Source organism: Carya illinoinensis, chromosome 8 (assembly GCF_018687715.1).
Source record: "Carya illinoinensis cultivar Pawnee chromosome 8, C.illinoinensisPawnee_v1, whole genome shotgun sequence".
Classification (NCBI taxonomy): Eukaryota; Viridiplantae; Streptophyta; class Magnoliopsida; order Fagales; family Juglandaceae; genus Carya; species Carya illinoinensis.
In genome coordinates this window covers 28,776,635-28,798,060 of record NC_056759.1, presented here as the reverse complement: position 1 = coordinate 28,798,060, position 21,426 = coordinate 28,776,635, and the positions used below count along the sequence as shown (strand labels likewise).

The 21,426-nt window shown below is 35.1% G+C and overlaps 2 protein-coding genes and 1 long non-coding RNA gene across 6 annotated transcripts; 2 read left to right on the top strand and 1 right to left on the bottom strand.

The window, feature by feature from the left end:
- Positions 1–8,160: 8,160 nt before the first annotated feature.
- Positions 8,161–8,722, top strand: LOC122318980. The gene is made up of 2 exons (XR_006244964.1): positions 8,161–8,207; positions 8,431–8,722. It is a non-coding gene; the product is annotated as an uncharacterized LOC122318980 (long non-coding RNA).
- Positions 8,723–14,759: 6,037 nt separating this feature from the next.
- Positions 14,760–17,495, top strand: LOC122318979 (protein RTE1-HOMOLOG). Of its 2 annotated transcripts, none has more exons than XM_043136806.1 (3): positions 14,760–14,918; positions 16,279–16,556; positions 16,916–17,495. In XM_043136806.1, exons 2-3 carry the CDS (start codon positions 16,287–16,289, stop codon positions 17,336–17,338), a joined length of 693 nt encoding a protein of 230 aa, XP_042992740.1. In that variant the 5' UTR covers positions 14,760–14,918; positions 16,279–16,286; the 3' UTR covers positions 17,339–17,495. The 2 variants fall into 2 exon arrangements, with proteins under 2 accessions (XP_042992740.1, XP_042992738.1); XM_043136804.1 differs by having other exon boundaries at positions 14,762–14,918; positions 16,270–16,556.
- Positions 17,496–17,761: 266 nt separating this feature from the next.
- LOC122318978 (protein WALLS ARE THIN 1-like) lies at positions 17,762–21,175 on the bottom strand. Of its 3 annotated transcripts, XM_043136802.1 has the most exons (8): positions 21,052–21,175; positions 20,365–20,840; positions 19,930–20,270; positions 19,732–19,794; positions 19,535–19,651; positions 19,049–19,448; positions 18,726–18,877; positions 17,762–18,398 (listed from the first exon to the last, which is right to left on the bottom strand). In XM_043136802.1, the coding sequence occupies exons 3-8, from the start codon at positions 20,115–20,117 to the stop codon at positions 18,221–18,223; spliced, it is 1,098 nt and encodes a 365-aa protein (XP_042992736.1). In that variant the 5' UTR covers positions 20,118–20,270; positions 20,365–20,840; positions 21,052–21,175; the 3' UTR covers positions 17,762–18,220. The 3 variants fall into 3 exon arrangements, with proteins under 3 accessions (XP_042992736.1, XP_042992735.1, XP_042992737.1); XM_043136801.1 differs by lacking the exon at positions 21,052–21,175 and having other exon boundaries at positions 20,365–20,997; XM_043136803.1 differs by lacking the exon at positions 21,052–21,175 and having other exon boundaries at positions 18,255–18,398; positions 18,726–18,891; positions 20,365–21,000.
- Positions 21,176–21,426: the final 251 nt, after the last annotated feature.

Here is a 21,426-nt window from a genome sequence, read left to right as displayed (position 1 = left end):
AATGCTGATACAATGTCCATTGGACACTTTTATGTTTGTAATTTTGTAATTGTTTAGTCTTTCAATTTTGTAATAGCTTAGTTATTATTATTAGTTTATTACGTATTAGACTCTTAGACTAGTAACTTTTATTAGCCATAAAATCAATTACCATTCATAACACTTTTTTTTTAATTTGGTTTTTAATTTTTTTTTACTTATAATTTTATGGGCTGAAAAATGAAAATGGCCTACAAGCTTTTTTTTGGGTCAAAAATACAACTTTATGGGTCATTTTTGACCAATTGTTGATGTTTTTGAGCCCACTTCTGGGCCATTTTTGGCCCAGAAAATGGCCCAGAAGGGGATGCGGGAGGGCGGACAAATTGCCCTCCCACACCGTACCCCGTCATGTGGGACGGGGAAAAATTTCCCCATCCGCCCCATGCGGGGGCGGGGGGCAGGGGGGTTTCTACCCCGCACCGTATGGTGCGGGTAGCACCCCTATAAAAAAGTGTTTGAAAAAAATATAAAATAAAATAAAATAATTTTTTTTTGCCTACTACGTGACTCTCTCGATCACCTCACTTTGTGGGAAGTGCACCACCAATAACAAAATTGCTTGTAGCATAGAGCCAAACAACTTCAAAATGATACATGATTGACCGCACAATATTAGTATTTGATGTGCTCCGCATAAAATGTAATTATTAAGTGTTGTTTGGACAATGAGTTAAAATTATATTAATTGGGATGAAAGTTAAAAATTAAATAAAATATTATTTTTTAATATTATTATTATTTTAAAAAAATTGAAATATTTATTATATTTTGTGTAAAAATTGAAGTGTTTGCTACCATCATCCGATTGTTAAGCATCATCCAATTGTTATGCATCTTGGTGCAATGGATCCCTTACTGGAATGCTCAGTCCATCTGTTATGCTGGACTTTATCACTGATCTCATGCTTAATTTCTCCCAACATTTAATGGTAGTCATTACTGTTCTACAATGGTGAATGGGGAGTGAAGAAGAACAATAAGCCATGGGGTCCAAGCGTACTGAATTTATAATATATAATGTATTTCCCTGTATAGAACAGAAAATAATATCAGTAGCACCAGTCTTTATAAAAATAAAAGCACAACAAATTTCATGCGATATATTGAGTAAGAAGAGTGGACATGAGTGATTGTGTATATGCAGATGGTACCTATGCATTCGTGGCTTGGAATAAACACATTGGTTTGTGAAATTACTGGAAATTGAACATATTAATACCATGAAACTAATGACAAGCATAAATGTCAAGGTTATCTATTGCTTATAAAAGGCAATCAATCTGCAATTCAGCTTAAGTTTGGATACATAATTGAGATCAAAACATCTCAACTCACTTTGTACGGAGAGTTCGTCCCCGTATTCAAACGGTCAAGGTGAAATTATAAAGATGTTTTTAGATCCCAGTTTTCACATCACGACAAACTTTCACCTTACTGTCAACTTCTTGCTTTTTCAAAGTTAATATAAATTCAAAGTAGCTTTTTTATGAAGGGATATTGACCGTCCAATATTTTTTTAATATTTTTAATCATTAAAAGAAATTAAAAAATATACAATTTTATTAATATTCACTTTTTTAATTATTAAGTAAAAAAATATTCGAGAGGTAACTTTAAATGGTAACATTAAAGGGACTAAGTAGTATTTTCTTTTTAGGAAATGAGAAAACACCATTCATATTTTTGAACCCTTTCCCCTCACTCATCTCAGTGATCTATGAAAAGAGTTCCCAAACCTCACATTTCTCTATGTGCCTTGACGTCCCCCCACATATAGAAATGTGGAAATCATGATGTCGAGATGCCGATAACGAGAGTCATGCACCCTAACGTAGGGGTGTCAAATCGTGTTAACGGGTCGTGTTCGTGTCGTATCAAAGTATGTATATTATACTATATAGCTCAACCATAACCCGACCCGTTAAGCTTATCGTGTCAAAATCTCAAATCCTAACACGACCCGTTAATATAACGGGTCGTGTCATGTCAACCCGTTTTGACCTATTAGTGAATGTTATGAAATAGATTAACATGATAATATACGACCCGTTTCAAACTATTTATGTAAATGGATTGAATATACCCAAATTAACTAGTTTGAACTGATTAAATTTATCATAATTTTATATAAAATTTAAAATCACAATATTTATAAAAATTATAAAGCTAATTACAAGTCTAAAATTAGAATCTAAACAATAAAAATATTGAAATTGAAATTCTAACAATTTTACTTTTAGGTATAAGGGTATAATTGTAATTTTAACTTTCTTAACGTGTCATAACGGGTTGACCCGTTAACAACCCGTTAAGCATTCATGTCTTAACGGGTCAACCCATTTTTACCCGAACCCATTAAGACTAAACCCTAATCCGCTATTATCATGTCGTGTTCATGTTGGGTTAACGGGTCTTGTAACATATTGCCACCCCTACCCTAATGACAAGTGCAAAGTGTGTGTAAGTGTAACAAGTGTAAAAACAAAGGTTGCAACGGATAAATTAAATTTAGTCGACTAAGTACCAAAATTTTAAATACAAGTCTCCCAAAATAAAATGCATTCGAAAGTTATACAACAAATTGATAAAAATATAATACAAACCAAAGGTATACAGTAAAATAAGTAACAAATCCCCAAACCATGAAGAAGCAACCCCAAGTCACTCCTTTGGCAGAGCCAAAGTCTCAGGATTGACATATTCATCTGCATCAAAATCTATGGTACTAAAAAATAGTATCGCATGGTATTAAATACCACGTGAGAAATGAGTCTTAGTAAGTAATCAACCAAATAACCTACAAGATAAAAACATATTCAAACCACTAACATATATGCATACACATGCTGAAATATACATGAGCTCAAAACCATCATTTTTCTAAAATGATTATTTTTCAATGCACGCCAAAAATCCCATTTGTTCAAAAAACAAATCCATTAAAATATCAATCGTCATTTTTCTAAAAAATGGTCCAAGAAATAAACTACAATTTTTCCAAAAAATGGTCCACATATCCATTTATTAAAATCCGTTATTTTTTCAAAAAATGACTTACTATACAATTATTTTATATGCACTATGATCTCCCTTATGGATCATCTGCATACCCTGACTCCCTTTGTCACACCATGGGTAACGACTGTGCATGTAATTTCGTAATGAGCGATGCCCAGTTTCACGCCCAGTGCGTTCATGGCCAAGCATCCTCTAGCCCCCGCCAGTAGTGGGGCCACTGAGTCGACATGAGGGCGTTACCATCTCATCCGATTTCCTTGTCACCCAGCAACATCCAGGGGATGTCACTCAGTGTATTACACTCCCAATTAACTAGAATAGCTCCACCGAGATAATACCCCATCTCGACTTAGGGTTGTGATACGAACGCACCCAAAAATTCTTTCTCACATGAAAACCAAGTTTTTATTTACAACAGATGAGCATGCATGCAATAATACAATGAATAGGATGACATTAAACACAACAGATAACAACCTAAACACAATCCAATTTCACAGACAAATCCATCCTCCAATCCGATCCAACCCCCATACTCCTTGGACACAAGGCCTGACATAACCAACAAGACTGCAGAAAATCGTTAGTGCAAAAATATATTTAAATCTCATAAAATTCTTTGAAAAATCACTTACAGTGATAAAATATAATTTTCAAAGAATCTATGAGGTGTTAAAGGTGGCGGCACAACAACACAATAGTATATTTTGAATTATGGTCGTGGGTCTAAAAATACCAAATTTTGAATGTGGACAAACGAATACTTGGGCTGGCTAGGAAATGGTTTAAAGATGTTGGTGAAACAAATAGTGGTGGTGGTTGACTGTGGGTGGTGGCATGGGTGGCAGTTGGAGGCCAAAAAGTTCAAATTGGAAAATGAGATGATGGGGCTTCAAATGTGGCAAATCGGGGCTAAGGATGGGTGGATTAGGTAGTTGGGGAGTAGACAATGAGGTGGTGAAAAGATGGCGGTGTCTGAACACAAGGACCGCGCAGCTTGAAGCCGTGCTCAGAGGCTAACGGCAGTGCGAGAGGGGCTGAGAATGGAGGGAGGGTGGTCACCGGCCGGTGGGGAAGAGAATGGGAGGGACGGTAACAGAAGGGGGTGGTACATGACAGGGTTGAAAGAGATAAATTGAAACACGAGGAAAAGGGTAGGGGAAGGGCTCGCACGAGGTGAAGGCAGGGGAGGAAAGAAAAAGAAATGAAAATAAAAAAGAAAAATGAAGAAGAAAAAGAAAAAGGAGAAAAAGAAAAGAGAAAACGAAAAAAGAAAAGAAATAAATGAGGTCCAGTCTTTTCAACCTGGATCTCAAAACTGATCCAACAAAAATGATTTCAAAAAGACAATTTAAATAAAATAATTTAAACACTGTAACTAAGTAAATAAGATAGCAAAATCCAACAATAAAAATAATTTAAAATAAAGAGTAATTTAAATAATAGACAATAATTAATAACAAGAAAACACATTAAATTTAAATTACACAGTTAGAAGTCTTAAAATAATACCACGTAATTAATCTAAAATTTAAAACAAGAAAGTCTAAAATCTTGATAAATGAAATAATTAGTTAATTAAAATACACGTAAATAAAGGATATCACAGTACTGATCAGTCCATCCAAGGCCAACTCTCTATAATGATATATTAAAATAAAAATTTCGATTTCTTAGAAATACAACCCTCTATAAATTTTGTAAATACAAAAAATAATTGATTAATAAAAATTCAGTAATGTTAATTATGTGATTTGAAGATTTTTTGGTAGGTAATTAGTAATTACTATTACTTATTTATAAGTATATTTTTAAATAAAACTCAATCATTATGAATACTATGCAATGATTGGTGAGACCTACAACTATTAAATCTTCAAAAAGTTAAAACTATCACATTCCACTTCCAAATCCAAACACACAAATTTTAAAAACCATCTAATCTCAATTTAACAATTTTATTACTATTTACAAATTATCCCAACTCACTATCTAAGCCTTCAACTCAATATACATGCAAACATTATAGCGCCAACAAAATTTTGAGATGCTGAACTATTAATCCTCTGAAAAAAAAAAAAATACACTTCCATGTATTGATGACTAAACCTCCTTAATGTGTTGTCCATTTCAATATGTCCTTTGTGCCTTGCTCTCCCTCTCTGTGAGAAATACTTGGTCATAGACCCCCAATGAATGTATATTTATATCTATCGACATTTAATAAGCCCGTTTGACAACACAAACATATTTCAAGTATTCTCATATATTCAAATATTTCATTTCCAAACATTACTCAAATACAAAATATTTTTTAATTTCAAATTTTTAACTTTTTTAATTAATCATTATCTAATCATTACAACTTTTTCAAACTTAAAAAATACGCACGTGCGTGCACTCACACACACACACACACACAGTGATAACCTGGTCTAAGCTAAATCCTTATTCTTATTAAATTTATTTTCTGTTTTAATCCAAATAAACTTAAGCCTAATGATTTAAGGAGGTTAAGGGTGTGAGTTTGACTTAGGCCATGTTTTGTTGATGCAATAAGTGCCCAATCCCAAGGAAGAAGCCCAATACTTATTCATTTCAGCTCTTGTTGCATGAGAAACCATTAGGCTCCTAGGGAAAGGGAGTGTCATCTTTTCTAAGAAGCATCTGCCACTTGTACCTCATGCATAGAAGTCATAAAGCTTCTAGAAGAAGCCAAGCGAAAGAAAAAAGCCTTAGGATTTTGGCTCACCAAGGGAACACACCAACCCTACCTCCTACCACGCCACTTGGCAACCATGCAAATTCACGCTATGAATTCATTGTATTTGGACTCAAAAGTGGAAGAAGGAAGGAAGAGAAGTGGATTTTGAAAAATGCAAGGGACACACACTACCCTCATTATTTTTACCACGTGGCATTCATGCATAGGAACACTATAACATCTACAAGAAAGCAATCATAAGGAGAGTTCAGTTTTCTAAGAGGCACGACACTTAGCAAGCATGCAAAATAGGTAATGAAGTCTTTAGAAGGCCCTAGGGTTTCGGCCATGTGATGTACACGTCAATCATGTGTAGCTTGTAGAACAATCTTTGAGGATTTTAGGAATGCTAAGAGCCACACGCCCACTCCATGACATTGGCAACCATGCATTGCTTAACCTGAGGTTCATTGCAACTAGACACAAAGAGGAATAGAAAAAAGGCTTAAGAATTCGGTAAGGGAGGCACCACATGTCCTCCATGCAAGGGAGACCCTTAGGTTCCCAAGGGAAAGCAATAATGAGGAAGAAGATGAAGGGGCATTCGACTAGGCTAGAAGAAGAACCCACTTGGCTCCTATCCAAGGGGTTTCTAAAGACTTTTCATTTTTTTCATAAATTAGGAGAGAGAATAAGTGGGGAACACAGAGAATTTATAAGATGGGCATTGAATGATTGGCACCCCTTACCCATGCTAAAGGAAACCAAGAATCATTTTGCTTCACTTCAAATTTTTTTTCCCTACCCTCTCCTCTCTATCTTGCCTACACTAGAAGAAGAAACTAAACAAAATTTTTCTTCCATCCAAACACCTATTTCGTGCAAGCAAGAATTCGAGATTCAAGATTACTTTGTGGGAAAGGATTGCACGGTAAGAACTCTAAAGCTTCTATAAAATTTCCTTCTCATGAACATGCATACACTTGTGAGGGTTTGGGTCAAGAGATTCAGCCTAAAGGAGTGGAAAAATAAGTGTTTTGGCCTTGTTATGAAGTCCCATGAGACAAATGAGATATTTCATTCGACCACAAGAAGGCAACCATGCATAACCTTGTTTGGCATGGTTTGTCTAGAATTTTCTTTCCAAAGAACTCAAGCTTGATGGCGAGATGGGAAAAAAGGAGTGGAGATATTTGGTCATTAAGGTTTTGTCGAGTGAGAACACCCTTCTCTTACACTCACAATACACACTTGTGATCTTCAAACCATATATATATAACTTATAAAAGTAACAAGAAGAGCTTGTAGCCGATTAGGGTTAAGAGTAGGGCCGCAAATGAACAGAGCCGCTCGTGAACAATTCGAGATCGATTCGTATAAATTCGACTCGGACTCGGTTCATTTAATAAATGAATTGTTCATGAACATTAATATTGGCTCGAATATTAAACGAGCAAAACTCGTATAATCTCGACTCAATTCGGTTTTGGCTCGTGAACAATATTCGTATAAACTCGATTCAACTCGTTTTGAGCTCATCACAGTACTCGTAATATTTATACATATATATATTAATATATATTTACATATATACTTACATGTATTCTTTTATTATATATATTTTATACTTATACATATATTATTTTTTATACTTTATATATATGTTAAGTAATATATATATAAAATAATATATGTTGTTAGTTTAAGTTTATGTATAAGTAACATGTTTTAGTATTTTACAATAATAATGTATTATTGTAATTAAATGTTTATAATAATAAACAACTCTAATTGATTGCGACACTTTCTTAACTAATCATATTTTGATTATTTGGCTATATTTAATATTATATTAAGGATAATTGAATACTTTAATATTAAATTAATAGCTTTATTATGTAATTTTTTAAATGACTTTAATGTATTAGGCATTCTTGATGCCATATGCATTTTTATTTATTTCACTATTAGTAGTGACTAGTAGTGAAATTTTTTAATTTTTTAATTTTTTTCTTAGTGATTAAAAATAATAAAAAAATACTTGACAAAAATAAAAATTTTAATTACATTTTAGTTTATAATTCATGACTCTATAGAAAAATAAAATAGTACAATCTGAAATATATTAGAATATTTTTCCTTTTCCTTTTAGACTGTTTAGCACCTAGCGGGTTTAGTTTGTTTATTTCCCTTATTTTGAATTTTGGTTATTTGCACGGCGCTGTTCTCCAGCAGCTCCTTGGTGGGACGTTTACGGCTTGAGAAGATGGATAGCCGTCGAGCTTCTCAGAAGTCAGACTGCAAAGCGAGAAAGCGTGCCATCTACAGACTTGAAATGTTCCAAACTTGCACGGTTCCAAACTCCAGTTCCTCAGCTCATCAAGCAAGCACGGTTCCAGTTCCAGTTCCTCTGTTTCTTCGGTAGTTTTTGGATTGGTAAGAGGTATTGCTCTGTTTTAAGATGAAGGCTGAAGCTAACACAGTTACACAAACATCTTTGTGTGATAGTGCTCTGTTTTAAGATGAAGCTCACACGTAGGATGCTCTGTTTGGATTTCCTCTTTTCCCTTTATATTTCTTCCTCATTAATCTGATTTCCAGTGAAATATATCTAAGGAAAACAAAAGCAGAGGGTTTTGAAGCAGCAAATTCATCTTCTTTTGTAGATTGAGTGATCTTCTTCTTATTCTTTTCATCATCAACCGGAGCCAAAGCCAAGAGCCAAATCGTCTTAGAGGTAGAGCTTTTCTGATGGTGGCTGTTGGGCTTTGAAGAAGTAGAGCTTTCTTGTGGGGGCTACTGAGCTGCATACTTCACAAGTTTGAGAATGGCATAAGGAGATTTTTTTTTTTTTAACTCATCCATTGTTATGCGTTGGCAAATTAAGAAGGTTCATAGATGTCTGATCTTTCTTAAGTTAACAAATTTCCATTTTGTTTTAAGATTCTTAAGTTGGTATTTGATAATTCTTATAGTTTTACCTTTTCCATAATGATAAAACATTTGGATTTGCTTCTGCTGTTGTGAAGTTGGGGGGGAGATCTGGAACATTGGCTCGAGCGAAGTGTCAAGCGAAGGTCTGCCGACACATTCTATCTGAGTTCACTCAAGCTTAATGTCGAGCGCGTGTCGAGCGTTCAACTCTGCCTGAGTTCGCTCGAGCTCAGTGTCGAGCGATTAAATCGCTCGACACTCGCTCGACACTGAGCTCGAGCGAACTCAGGCAGAGTTGAACGCTCGACACGCGCTCGACACTTCGCTCGAGCGAACTCAAGCAGAGTTGAATGCTCGACACTGCGCTCGAGCGAACTCAGACAGAGTTGAACGCTCGACACGCGCTCGACACTGCGCTCGAGCGCCCTATTGAGCAAAGACATCTGTTTTTATTTTTATTTTTATTTTTTTACTCTAGCTATTTGTAGCTACATTTTCTTCTTAAAAAAATATTAATCTGCAATATTTGTGTCTAACATTGCCACTACTTGTCTAAAATTTTTTGTTTAGACATGTCTGAACAAGTACCAACTGTTGAATGCTCATCTGCAAGTCCACTGGTAGAGATTGAAGTTGATAGTATTACTGGTAGAGAAGAATTTAATGCTATAAAGTGTGATAGTAATGATGGGAATAATGAAGTTGATGGTATTATTGGTGGAGAAGAAAACCCAAGTGCCCCTATAGATCCCCAAAAATATGCATACCAAAGGAAGCCTAGGAAGAAAACTTCTGCAGTTTGGAAAGATTTTAAAATAGTGGAGAAGAATGGTGTCAAGAAAGCTGAGTGTAACTTTTGCAAAGATCTCTTGTCTATTTCTTCATCAGGTTCTACAACTCACTTTCATAGGCACTTGACTAGTTGTCTTCCACACATAGCTGCTTCTAAGAGACAAAAGGTTTTGACTATTGACATGAAGGATTCTGAATGTGTGAATCTTGTAAAAAATTTCTCGTATGATATGGAAAAGGTAAGAGAACTAGCTTCTCACATGATACTTTATCATGAGTATCCTTTTTCCATGATGGAACATGTGGTGTTTAATAAATTTATGAGAGCTAATACTCCTTATTGGCAAAAAATAAGTCGTACTACAGCTAGAAATGATTGTCAATCCACTTATGAGATTGAGAAAAAGAAGTTGAAGACAATATTGAGAGGTGTGAATAAAGTCAGTATAACAACCGACATGTGGACTTCAGGTCAAAAGATCTTATATATGGTTATTACCTGTCATTTTGTTGATCCTGATTGGCATTTACAAAAAAGAGTCTTAAATTTTTGTAATGTCCCACCACCACACAACGGGGTTATTATTGCTGATGCTCTTCAAAAGTGTTTCATTGATTGGGGAATTGAGAACAAAGTATCTACAATAACAATGGACAATGCTAGATATAATGATGTAGCTTTAAGGGTTCTCAAAGATGTTTTCAGTTTGAAAAAGAAGTTATCTATCGGGGGGCAGCTTTTTCATGTGCGTTGTTGTGCACATATAACAAATTTATTGGTCAAAGATGGACTAAGTAAGATTGGTGAAATTGTCGACTGTGTTCGAGAAGGGGTGAAGTACTTGGTTGCATCAGAAGCTCGTATCAAGCAGTTTAATGATATTGCAAAACAATTGCAATTACCAAGCAAGAAACTTTTTTTGGATGTTCCTACCAGATGGAATAGCACTTATCTAATGCTAGCTGCAGCCTTAGAGTTTAGGGAAGTCTTTCCGAGATATGGAGATAGAGATCAAGGCTTTAATTATGTTCCAAGTGTTGAGGATTGGACCAAAGTGGAAAATGTCTGTCAAATTTTGGCAGTTTTTAATGAGGTTACAAACATTATCTCAGGAACTGAATATCCAATTGCTAACTTATTCCTTCCTGAGGTATGGAGAATAAAAGAGGTGTTGAACAAGAAGTCTCTTGACCTAAATGATTACATACGGGCAATGGTTGTGAAGATGAATACAAAATTTGATAAATATTGAGGGGAATGTAATTTGCTTATGGCAGTGGCTGCTGTTTTGGATCCAAGGTTCAAGATGATGCTAGTTCAATTTTGTTTTCCAGTAATTTATTCAGAACCCGAAGCCACTAAAAACATAGACACCATCTTGAGAATCTTATATGAGCTGTATGATGAGTATGCTGAAGATTATAATTTAGCTAATGTGGAGTCGAGTGGACATGAAAATGCTCGAGACATAGGTTCTTCTTGTAGTGGCTCTATCAATGTTGTGGGGAAGAATGTGATGAGTGGCAAGTCTATATTTGAATCATTCGTTAGAAGGAATGATACCATTCGTCCAGTGAAATCTGATTTGGATGTTTATTTAGAGGAAGGTGTCTATATTTGTAGTGAGGATTCAAATTTACATTTTGATGCCTTGGAGTGGTGGAAGGTTAATTATCTAAAATACCGCATTTTATCTAAGATGGCACGTGATATTTTGTCAATTCCAATTACTACAGTTGCTTCAGAATCCACATTTAGTGCTGGTGGTAGAGTAATTGATCCTTATCGCGCATCAATGTCTGTTGAAACAGTAGAAATGTTATTATGTGGGGCTGACTGGGTTCGGGTACTTCATGGTTTGAAAAAATCATCGAATGTAAGTATAATTTTATTTAATAATTTTTTATTGCCATCTATAACTTGTCTTAACTTATTGAGAACTTGTCTTAACTAATTTTTTCTTTTATTTTCTAGAGAGAAGAACCAACTTATGAGGAGATTTTACTGCCTTGATGGGGAATCAAGTGACAAGTTGTATATTTTTGCCTTTTAGTATAATGCTATTTATTTTTGAATTGTTATTTTGTTATATCATGTTGCTAATTATATCGTGTGTGTTTTGCATTATAGGTTGATGGTGATTGGCATTTGGCTAGTTTTTAATCTCTTTTTCTTTTTGTGAATTGATCTAGTAGAAATACTACAAGGAACAATGATAGAACATGTTATTTAAGACAAAAGTTGTAATTATTTTTGTGGATCAAACTTATTGACTCATTGGAGGTTGGAGGCTTGAAGCTGTCCAACTAGACAAGGTTGGGAATTTGGGATTTTTTGGAAGCTTGGATCTAGGTGATTTCATTAATTGAATATCTGACTTACTTGAATTGTAGCCCTAGTTTTTTGTAAAAGTATAATTGTGTTGAATGGAGAAATATGGATAATTATAAGAAGGTATTTTGTAGTGTTTCTTTTTGTACTTGGTGATCAAAGAAATGGAATTTATTATTTGATAGAGATTTGTAAACAAAGGTAAGTGGGCTTGTTTTTTAATATTTCGTCTAATTTTTAGTCAGATTTCTGAATGTATGCCATGGAGGCTTTGATATTTTTCTATCAATCTACTAATTTATTTATAATAATTTTTTGTTTATTATTATTTGTCAAGCTCTAAAGCTACTAAGAACTAAGTCATTGAATTGTGTTATATTTGTAATGGGCATTATTTGTAAGTTTGTAAGCTTTTGAAGCTACTTAGTTTATTCTTTTAGTAAATTTGCTCGAAATTGTAACTGTAATTAGTGATTTATCATTTGAAGTTATAATTTATTATTTTTGTAAGTTTGCTAGATTTTGTAATTGTAATTAGTGATCTACCATTTTAAATTGTAATTTATTGTGATACGATATCTTATATGTTGGAATTATTATTTTACCTATTTGTAAGTTTTAATTATATTGTGGTAAGTGATGAATCATTGATTTATGTCTAATAACTATTAAGAACTCAATTTAATATATATTATCATAATTCTAGTTAAAGTTCATTAGGAGAAATAATCTCATTTTTACTTCAGCCAACAAAAATAAAAAACAAAAAATTGTGGGTCTGATTTAAATCGAGCTCGAGTCGAGCTACTCGAGCTCGTATCAACTCGAGTATTTTTTGTACTCGAGTTCGAATCGAGTTCGATCAGAATTTTCACTAGACGAGTCGAGCTCGATCAGAAATTCTCAATCTTTTTCGAGCTCGAGTCGAGTTCGAGTAGATATATATGCTAAACGAGCTCTTGACCCCCTGTTCGAATTCGACTCGATTCGGTTCGTTTGCAACCCTAGTTAAGAACATAAAACCCAGTACACACCACCCCAAGTTTGGTTTAATGTTTGAATCCAAAATCTAATCGTTTGAAAACATACAATATCATCTTGCTTGATCATTGACACTTTCTTTACATCAGGATATTTGTAAGTTAGTCTCTAACTTACTCTTAGATAATATAGTTATGTTTATGTATAAACTCTACATCTTGATTGTTTAAATTGGATTATGGAATTGCTACTTGTTATATGCCATGATTCATATCTCTTATGTGCATGCTGTGCTCAAATGTTTGTCTCATGTTTTTGGGTTGTGCATTAAAAAAATAGTTTTGTCACGACTCGAATGCTAGGATAGGAGAATATCCTAGTAGAACTCTTATGTCCACTCTAAAGTGATTAAATCAGAGTGGTGACCCTTGGGTTAATAAAGTATAGTCAACGAACTTTGAATGAGTTATTTTTAAAAGATTCTAGAGCAAAGTAGCTCCACCTAATGCTGGTGGGTGCAATAAATTGATAATGTGGTGAAGGCGAATTGAGAACTGTGTGAATTGCGAACTACTGTATCATATGGTCTCCAACGTACTCACACCCGGTCAAGAGAGTCGGCAAGGTGATATGGTAACTAGCAGGGGAGCTCACTGTTCCTAGGGGTAGCCGTGAGGTCTCCACCCACATTGTTATATGACTTAATGATTACAAGTGATTAATATGAAATGAATTGCGATATTTTGTTACATGGTCATTTCGTTACCTTGTTACATGATTACAAGGTTAAAGATTTTGAAAAAGAATACGTATAAGAAAGAAGTAAGTTTTTCATTCAAGTTCACATCAATGCTCATGCATTTATATTCATGGTTTACCTTATACATGCTTATGTTGTCTTCTTATATGTTATTGATTTAACTTGCTAAGATTTATTAAAATCTCATCGTGGTGGTTTCTACTACCATTCTCTTTGGAATAATAGAAGTTGTGACATAAATAGATGATAATAATGGAAAAATACGAATGTGAGGTTCCCCTAAAGGTTAAGGTTGCTCTGAAGAGCCCCGAGTGCTTTATGGTGAGAACTTTATATGTGAAGTATTGAAGCTTTTTTAGGGCTGACAAAAGATTTTGAACAAGGACAAGGGCAAATAGAACCCCTTTTTTCCAATTCATGTTAAGAAACAATATAGACTTTCATTAGGATGGTTGATATCAAGGATTGTGGTTTAAACCCTCTATTTTGTATTGGAGGATATTTTGAACAAGTATTTTGGGATTAATGTTACTTTCACGAACGAAAGGTGTATCGAATAAAGGGTTGCAAGATATTTTGCAAATAAAAGCAAGTAGAGTGAAGTTGTGTACAATGATGTAGTGAATAAAAGTTGTATACAAATATAAGGACAAAAGTACAATAGAGGGATGGAGCATAAAAGGTGGAAAGAGAGATACTAAAATATCTTTAGATGGATGAATGGTGCAATATTGACTATTTACATAATCCAATATAGTTTATTTATTTTGCATTTTTATGAAAAATGACTAACAACGTGACAAAACATGTTCTCTATTGGATTATGTAAAATACATATGAGCTAAAATGTTTCTCTATATTTAACATGCACTATTTATTTATGTAAATATATATATATATATATATTTTATTTAGTGATTAAGAAAATATTTTTAAATGATTTTATGAATTTTTTTTAAATTATTTTAAAATATAAAAAAATATATGAAAAAGCAAGAAAAAAATTGTGACTGTAGCATCATCTTTTAAGATTGATTAGGGAAATAGAATACTCAAAATCCTATTGATTTTAAGTAGCAATTCAAATTCAAACATCTCAGTATTCGTGATGGTAAAATAGAATATTCTTTGCATAATTTTACAACAACAAAAAATTTATAAAAAAAAAGGTTGGAAGAAAGAAACAGCACTTTCCATCAATCACCAAGACGTGCAAAACAATCTTGTGGTTTTGGTGGATTATAATACTTCCCTCACCACACAGAGAGCCCATAACTATTGGACCGGAGCAAAGGCTCGTCTTTTCCAACGTCTAGCCCTCCCCACTTCAACCTCCAAGGGAGAAGTTTCAACGGGTAAGCCGAGACCGATTATTCTCTGCTCTCTCCTCTTCCTCTCTTACTTCTTGTTTGTATTTTCTCTTTACATGTATATATGCATTCCCATTTTACAGGATTTAGGATATCTGATTGAAAGAAACCCAAATGGGTATCCAAATTAGGCCAAAAGCTAGGTTTCCTTTCTTCTTTTGATTTCTTTTGGGGTTCCGATTAGATACAGTGACTGCTTTTTTTTTTTTTTTTTTTTTTTTTTGGGGACTGTTAATATTTTTATGAGATTTGTTTCTTGTATTTATAGTTTGGTATAATGGGTCAGCTTAAGATTGTGTCTCTGATCCGATTTAGAAAGGATTTGTTAACTTAATCCTTAATCTTGTTGCATACAGATATGTGGGTGCTTGGATACCAGTGACCTTTATTCTTTAATCAACTTCTATACGTAGAGGTTTACCTATGTACGTAAAATTCTAGGTGCGATGTAAGGGAAATTTGGGATTGATAAATTTTTGAGTACTTCCCCTTGAGGATTCTTTTTCAAAGTGAGGAGGGCGGTGGACGGTTGGTTTATTGGATCTAGGCTTTAGTTGAGACTTGAGAGTGGCCAAAATGTGTCGATTTGAATATTGTTAAGGTGATACGTGGAAGAACCAAATTTATTAGCTTTATTACCAGACATCACGAGCAAGCTGAGAGGTCATGCAAAATGGATGTGATTGTTCATATTCCTTATGATAAATGCAACTGAAACAATTCTTTGCATTTTTTTATATTTGCTAGGAACATGTATGAGATTATTTAAAGTCAAATAAATGTGTAAAATACAGAGAAGAATTCCAGGAAAGTTCTGGGCACTGATTTTGAATTTCTTTGGTCTCCAGAAATCTTGCTTCGGCTAGTGATATTTTCTTTATCTTTTCTTTAATCTTTATGGATGAATTAGTTAATCTTTATGGATGAATCAGTTAATTCTGCTGACATACATGCCTGGTTGGGACGGTAAGGATTCTTTTTCTTAATGGTTGAAAAGATTTTAGGAGGTTGCAGCCTCGTTTTGCCATTTTTTGAAGAACTGAAGGTCCATAAAGCAGTTACAGATATATATGGTTGAGGAATCATTTTGAAATACCTTATCTTTTTACTTCCCCCTTTTGTATTGGTAAGTTACACAAGCATCCAATACGTCTTGAAATCTGACCCTTCACCCCATTTGGAGGAAGAAGCATCATTTAGCTTGAGTTCATTGGCTGTTTTACAAACTTTAGGTGTGGCAAAACCTAAGTTTTAAAATTAGGTGTTTTTTTTTTTCTTCACCTAAGTTTGTGGTTGTCTAGAAATCGCTAGTATTTATTGTGTTGAGGCAATTCAGATTGTGCAGCTTTGGCAATGGAAGCAAATACGGACACTGAGCATGTGATGACAATTGAGGGAAGGGTTTCACCAACTATGCAAATTGATCCAAGAAGAGCTCGGTTTCCATGCTGCATCGTGTGGACGCCCCTTCCTATAATTTCATGGCTGGTTCCTTTCATTGGCCACATTGGCATATGCAGAGAGGATGGAGTAATCTTGGACTTTGCAGGGCCCAATTTTGTGTGTGTGGACAACTTTGCATTTGGAGCAGTGACCCGCTACCTCCAAATTAGCAAAGAAAAGGTATGTATTGGTTTTCCCATCTTAATTAATGGTCTTTCTTCTTTGTCATCATCTTTTCTAGAACAGCTGCTAACACCAGTATTGTACCCTGCTGGTAACATGGCCTCTTTTTTTTTTTTTGGTTTTTTTTTTCCTTTTTTGGGGGGGTGGGGGGGGGGGGGGGGGTGTGGGGGTCGAGTGTGGGGAATTTTCATTGCACAAAAGCATGGAAATTACTGCAAGACCCTTTTTTACCATGATTTGTGCATTTTGCTGGAAATTATATAAGCTGGCTGTTTGTGACAATCCTAGAAAGTAGTGAGGATGCTTTATCAGTCAATTCCTGTTCATTAATCGCTCTTTAAAATGCTTGCAATCAGTGTTGCATCTCTCCCGATCCGTCCTCATACGATAGTGAGAATGGATACAAGCAGGATACACCTGGACAAGACGGATTGACTTGGGATGATGCTCTACAAAAGAGCACTCAGGAATTCCAACATCGATCGTACAATCTCTTTACTTGTAATTGCCACTCTTTTGTAGCAAACAACCTAAACAGGTTGGGCTTTCATTCGGGTGGGTGGAATGTGGTGAACCTCGCCACTCTCATTTTCCTCAAGGGTCACTGGGTGAGTACAGCCTCCATGGTGCGATCTATTTTACCATTTGCTATTGTATTCACCCTCGGGCTCGCATTTGGAGGATCAACCTTCCTAACTTACTTGGCCTTTTTCACCTGCATTCTTGTTGGTTGGTTTCTGCTCGGTACTTACTTTTTTAAGAATTTGATTCAGTTGTAGAATTTCTGTTGTTGGAATATTTGATGTGTACAAACTGCAGTTCCAACAATTTTCTTTTAATTTCCATGTTGTATATGCAAAATTGCAAGAGAATACTTCCGACCGCTTGGACATCTTAGATAAGTAGCATTAATATTTTTTTAACCTTTTGAACCAATATTTCTTTGAGGACAACTTTACTTTTCCATCTTAGATCACGAAGCATAGGGCTAACATATTTAGCTGCTTATTGTCCTATGCTTTTACATGACAAATCAAAAGCTATAAATTCTCTTATTGTCCTAGGAGAATGATGGTAGTATCAGTACCATTCATTGAATTAAGATTTGAAGATAGGGTTGAAGCTTGTCTGAAAACTTGATGGTTTCAACACCAGCTTACAAGATATTTGGATCGAAAGACAATTTTCCACAAAACCGAAAATGTTTGTTATGCAAGCATGCCATTTGCGACTAGATGCGTTCATTTTGTCAAATCTAAAAGGTGAAGAAGTCTGTGCTATCATGAGGAGATATCAGTAACCCAGTTTTTCAATTATTTTTGAAATCTCTATATGGACGGATTATTGCCTTTGCAGCAAGCATAGTCGCCTTAATAAGCTACAAGAATCCTAGAAAAGTGTCTATTGAGATAGACCGTTTTCACCTTAATACGCCGCTACAAATACCTGACAAAGCTAACATGTTTATTTTTCTCACTCTCTCAAAGAACTACAAAAAACTCTTAAATCTTTGAAGATGAGACAACCAATCAATAACATCTGTAACTGTTTGAAATGAGCGGACCACTACTGTTCTCTTTCTCTTGGTTCGAAGAACAGGTTCTCTTGCTGTTGCTGTTTTAGGTCCATGCTGAAAAGTGTAAAGAAAGTTGTCACCATTTTCACTCTGAAAAGGAAGTAATTAATGGTTGGATGAGAGAAGGACTACTAGGGCATTTTCTCTTTTTATTCTCAGGCGTAGAGGGAATTACAGCCTTTTGCGTTGCGAACTTGCTCTCTTCACTTTTTCCCCACACAACAAGGTATAGTCCAGCCACAATCAACACTGCTCCAATGACCCTGAACAGTAAAACAAAGAACATTAACATTTTACAATTTGTAAGGGAAAGTCACATAACTTTCCAGTCTGATAATAATATAATGATAATAATCCCACATGATAGCCAAGAAGGGAATATTACAATCAATATGCCCGAGTCACCGAATATTTTACCGAAAATTGTTCACGAGAGACCATATGCCTGAATAATGTTTCATTAATATATTATGATATTAACTTTCCCTTGTTTGACTTTAGGAGGTGATAATATATATTTTTGCAGAAAATGTTTCCAGGATTAAAAAAAAAAAGAATGATTTGATAGGGCAATGAGAGTCGAGACACACCCTCCCAAGTAGAATTCTTCTCCTAAAACAACAGTGGCCATTACAGCTACAAGCAAGGTTTGTACAGGTAGATAGACTGAAACAAATACTGGTCCTGCCTTGTCAACGACCCAAGTTTGTACTGCAAATCCCATTGCTGAAGCCACCAGTCCCTGCAACCAAAAATCTGCTTTCTCATTCCCTTAGGAAATTATTAGGAGAAGAGAAAAAAGAAAAAATAAAATAAAATAAAAGCTCAACCGAAAGTCTGATGATCCTGAATTGATTTAGATCATAAGCTTCAAAAATTAAGAAATACGAGGTTCTGATTTTAAATTACTGACCGTATAGCAAATACTGAAAAAAGCACTGGAGTGAACTTGCCAGGCTTGAGAGTCTTTCTCAAAGTATGCTGCAATTGCCAGAAACTGCAAAACACTGAAGAAGCAAGAATATGAGGTGGCCGAAAGCCGAGCCGGATATTTCTTCAAGAGGGGTGCTTGTAAAACAATCCAACTGGACCAACATAGGCAGTGAACAATGAGATAGACGCAACCCAAGGTCCAGTTCTCCCCCTCGTCATCTCCTAAAGAATGCAAAACTCGTGATTGGTGTAAATGCGAATTTGGTGTATAAATGGCTGGCCCCTTGTAAAGGGTAATGAGTGAAGCTCCAGCAACAGAAGCAAGAGTTCCAAGCACCTTAGCTCTACCATCTTTCCTGTTCAAGTGCACTTGCTCTATTCTGCAACACAATCACAAACGTAAAAACCAATACCCAATAGTTTTATATTGGTGGATGATAACGCTTATATTTAGATAATTGCTTGCCTGAGTAGCGCAGCTATGAGAAAGGTTACAGCAGGAACGATGTTCTCTGTAGCAGAAGCAAAGGTAGGTGAAGTTTTGTCCAAACCCAGAAGATAGGATCCGTGATTGCATGTTATCCTGTGGGTACCAAAAAGCAAAATTATATAGCAAACTTCTCAATTCATATATATAGAGGATTTCTCCTTTAAAGATCATACCCAATAAATCCGAGGAGGAATAATTCTATCAAAATTGAAGTGGTTAATGGTGGCCTGTCATTCCTACATGGACAACGAAGAACAGACAATCCAATTAAAAAGGAACCCAAAAAAGTATTTAAACATTCATGCAGCTGAGAAACGACAACATTTATGGTGAAGTACTTCACATCTGTTGTATAAACCTTGGCTGCTTACTTTTCTGAAAAATATGCAAAGGGAGCCAGAACAAACAGTGCGATAGCATTCCGATAAAGAGGGAAAACTATCTTGCTTATTCCCATATCAAGTGCAGATCTCAAGATGATATGGTTCCCAGCATAACCTAACTGCCAGAGAGTCATGACCAAGTGCAGCTTGGCACGTTCAGGCACCATAGGCATCATTTTGGGGGCAGAGCTCCTGCCTCCTGTAACTTTGCTGCCTTTGCTTTGCCCCTTGGAGTTAAAGCGACCACAAAGGTTGCTTTCGGAGGTTTCTCACAAAGAGATGTATCCACCAATGGTTTATGGCAGAGCAGAGAGTGGGAGCTCAAAGATCTGTGATACAAATATAAATATTAAAAACAAGAAGACAAAAAGATTCCTGATATAATCACTGTCTTTGATCCCTTATTCTGAGTGTAGAACTTACCAAAATTGTTTTACAAAATTTGAGTCGGCTTTATAAATGCAGTACAATCATCTCCTTCAATTATACCTGAACTGGCTTCATCCTTATATATACTAACTTCTTTTGTTCATTGAACTTACCAGCATTAAAGTAAATTACTAGTTTTTTAAGCTAACAAACAAAGAAAATTGAACCAAAACTGAATATTATAAAATATAATTGCTTTGGATGACATTTACGTTTAGATATCTGCTATTAAATTTGAGACTTTGTGCCAAAACCAGCAGGAGTAAGAAGGAAGAGCATATATTAACAGAGGCAATTTCCCCATTTAAGGTGTCAGTATCAAATTAGCTATAATTTCAAAAGTGTAATGCTGGAAAGAAAATAGCTATTGATGAATCCCCACTGAGTGAATTTCCAATCAGAGACATCTTCTACTCTTGGTGGGTGGAGTGGCTCTTCCTTTAATTCCTGGGGTATATTCCTTGTGCAAACTATGAAGCAAGGAGAGAAAAAATAATAGATCAGCAAAGAAACATGACCATCATAACACGTTATAGCCAACAAACAAAAGGGAAATAAAAAATCCCTAATCCCTTTTGGAAGTTTCCACTTCAACGGAGATTTTAAAAGAGAAACAACAAAGAGTGAACTCTGAGTGTAGCAAGTATCAAGGATGAGGATGCAATTTTAAAAAGTACTAACCATGTGAGTCAGTAGTGACCAAGCGATTCAATAGCTATCAAACGTTAACTGGCAACCACGTTGAATTAAATTATTGATTTGTTTGAGTTGTGGAAGATGACAATGGCAGGAAAAGGAAAGCAACTTCCAATGCTAATTTTAGCATAAAAGACATCTTGTGAAGTTATATTAATAAGGCAAGAATTTTGATTATGTCTCTAATATGATCACGTAAACAAACCTGTAATATTGACAGGGACAAGATAAATCATTTAGATGTGGCAAAGCGAGTGCATCTGTTAGAATATTATAAGCCTATCTATATGCTGAGATCTCAGATAGAGTTAGATGCATCAACTCGTTTACTCATAGGCTTTCTTTTAAGATAAATGTTTT

Bases quoted from the DNA above. Each gene is read 5' to 3' on its own strand.
- LOC122318979 (XM_043136806.1), top strand. From the start codon at position 16,287: ATGGAAGCAAATACGGACACTGAGCATGTGATGACAATTGAGGGAAGG. The intron at 16,557-16,915 runs GTATGTATTGGT...GCTTGCAATCAG, and splicing joins TCCAAATTAGCAAAGAAAAG to TGTTGCATCTCTCCCGATCC.
- LOC122318978 (XM_043136802.1), bottom strand. From the start codon at position 20,117: ATGATGCCTATGGTGCCTGAACGTGCCAAGCTGCACTTGGTCATGACT. The intron at 19,652-19,731 runs GTATGATCTTTA...TGGTACCCACAG, and splicing joins TTCCTCCTCGGATTTATTGG to GATAACATGCAATCACGGAT. The intron at 18,399-18,725 runs GTGTGTCTCGAC...TTTACTGTTCAG, and splicing joins GAAGAATTCTACTTGGGAGG to GGTCATTGGAGCAGTGTTGA.